The sequence below is a fragment of the Haliaeetus leucocephalus genome, unplaced genomic scaffold (genome assembly GCF_000737465.1).
Source record: "Haliaeetus leucocephalus isolate CR32 unplaced genomic scaffold, Haliaeetus_leucocephalus-4.0 Scaffold587, whole genome shotgun sequence".
Taxonomy (NCBI): Eukaryota; Metazoa; Chordata; class Aves; order Accipitriformes; family Accipitridae; genus Haliaeetus; species Haliaeetus leucocephalus.
In genome coordinates this window covers 930496-932782 of record NW_010973023.1, presented here as the reverse complement: position 1 = coordinate 932782, position 2287 = coordinate 930496, and the positions used below count along the sequence as shown (strand labels likewise).

General features: G+C 51.8%; 1 protein-coding gene across 1 annotated transcript in view; it reads right to left on the bottom strand.

Annotated features, from left to right (window-relative positions):
- Positions 1-1646: 1646 nt before the first annotated feature.
- Positions 1647-2287, bottom strand: part of GBX2 (gastrulation brain homeobox 2) — a 2611-nt gene continuing 1970 nt past the window's right edge. The window contains exon 2 of the mRNA XM_010577997.1: positions 1647-2170. Coding sequence (XP_010576299.1) covers positions 1647-2170 — 524 coding nt within the window. The remainder of the gene's footprint in view (positions 2171-2287) is intronic.

Below are 2287 nucleotides of genomic sequence, written 5' to 3'. Positions count from 1 at the left end.
TCCCCGGAGCCAGCTCCCTCCGAATTCAGCGTTACAAAATAATAATAATAATAATAATAATAATAATAATAATAGATGAAGTGCAAAGATGTGACCACCGCCAAGCCTTGATTTACTCACCGGAGCCTGCCTTGGGGAGCGAATCGCTCCCTTGAATGACCCCCCCCAGTTTAATTTTAATAGACACCCCCCCTCCCCGCACTCCGTTTTCCTCGGGAAATTAACGCTTTTTAATTCCAAATAGCCGCCGCCGCCAATGGTACGGTTTCACCGGCACGGATGCCGCCGGGATGCGTAAAATGGTGAGGAAAAAAAAAGGGGGGGGGAAGGATGGGACACACACACGGACGCGGGACCCTCCGACCCCCACCCCGGAGCCCCCCGGCACAACGGCGTCGTGCCGCAACGAGAGCGGCCGCGGGGCTGGGGGGAGAGCGGCTGCACCCCCCCCAAAACAGGGGGCTGGGAGCCCACCGGTTACCGGGGGGCGGGGGTGCGATGGTGTGAGGGGTGCCCCCCCTCCGTCGAGGCCATACACGTTTACTAGCACAAAAAGCCTTTTTTTAGCCTTTCCAACCAGCCCCCCGCCTCAAAAAAAAAAAAAAAAAAAAAAGGAAACTTTTTGCCCGTCTTCCCCCCTCCCCGACAATAAATGTGGCTTCGCAAAAAAGGGGAGAGAAGCATCGCTCCGCTCCGGCAGCGCAGGAGGGGAAAAGAAAATCAGCTCAACGCCAAATTCTGGACAGAACAGCCAGGGGATGGAGGGCTTTTTTTTTTCTTTTTGTCTTTTTTGTTTCTTTGTCGGTTTTTATTCACAAGACTTAGTTTGCTTTTAAATTTCATAACTTATAAAGGAAATAAGCTACATTGAAATAAATTAAACACAATAGAGAAGATCGTGCTTTTTTTTTTTCCTCCCCTCTCTCTCTCTCTCTCTCTTTTAAACATGGCTTGGTAGAATAGGCAAACCAAATCGACAGAAAGCCAGGCAAAAAATATATTTAAAAAAATCGTCCCCCAGTGCCTGCCACTCAGCCATTGGAAATAAAATCAAACAATAAAAAAGGCATGAAATGAAACTCTTAGTTTTCTTTTGTTTTTTTTTTTTTTTGTTCTCGTCTTTTTACCTTTCGCCCCCGATAAGAAACGAACCCCCAAAGACAGCTAAAGGCGCACTGCAGGTTTCGCTGGGGGTGTCTCTGCCAGTGAAGGGGGGGGACAACGGGCAAATCGCTGCTGGATCCGGCGCCGACACTGTACCGCATCTGTGGTCCCCATCGCAGCCAAGACAGCGGGAGTATGTACAAAGCGGGGCAGCGTAATAATAAATATCTGTGTGTGTCTCTTCCAGGGTTTGATATTCCTGCTCTGAACCATAACAGTTTCCAAGCCTCTTTCCTTCGCAGACTCTCGCTTGACTCGGTAAGTGGAAAGTTTCGCTTTAAAGTTCGCTCGTGGCGGGGATTTGCCGTGCGCTCGCGCGGGAATTCTTGTCGGGCTGTTGTTCGCTTTAGGGGTTTTTTACATCTTTTTCTTTTCTTTTTCTTTTTTTTTTTTTTCTTTTTTTTCAGGTGGGTTGCTTTTAAACCCCGATTTGGAAACTTTTCCCTCAAAAACTTGTGGTTCTGAGCCGTAGGGGAGAGAGATCAGGGCCGGGCTTGCTCCAGCTGCTGATGCTGACTCCTGATCGCAAACCTGCTGACGTGCACCGGGATGGGTACCACGATCTTAGGGTTTCGGGAGGGCTCCCCTGTCTTGGAGTTGGCATTGCCCGCCTTGACCCGTTTCCATTTAGCCCGTCTGTTCTGGAACCAGATTTTCACCTGCACCTCGCTGAGTTTGAGGGCGTGAGCGATCTGGGACCTCTCCGTCAGGGACAGGTACTTTTTGCAGTGAAACTCCTTTTCCAGCTCCAGCAGCTGCTCGCTGGTGAAGGCTGTTCGCCTCCGCCGGTTTTTGCCCGTGGATGTGGTGTTGGTGGAACTGGGGGGGTTTTGGGGGTTTTCCTCCAGCGCGTTGCCAGAGTCCTCTTCCTTGTGAGCCGCCTGGCCGGGGATGTTGTCGTCCGAGCTATAGTCTAGATCGCTGTCCATGGAGAAACTTTCCTCCTTGCCTTTCGCGTCCTCTTCTGCTTTGGGGTCCTCCTTCCCCTGGCCCCGGAGAGCCCCGGCTGGAAGCGAAGTGGAGGCCTTTCGTTAGCGTTTGGTACCCGCTGGCCTCCGGCCACTGCTCCCCCCCTCCGCCCCCGGCCCACAGGTCCCTCACCCGAAAATTGTCGGCTTTGGGG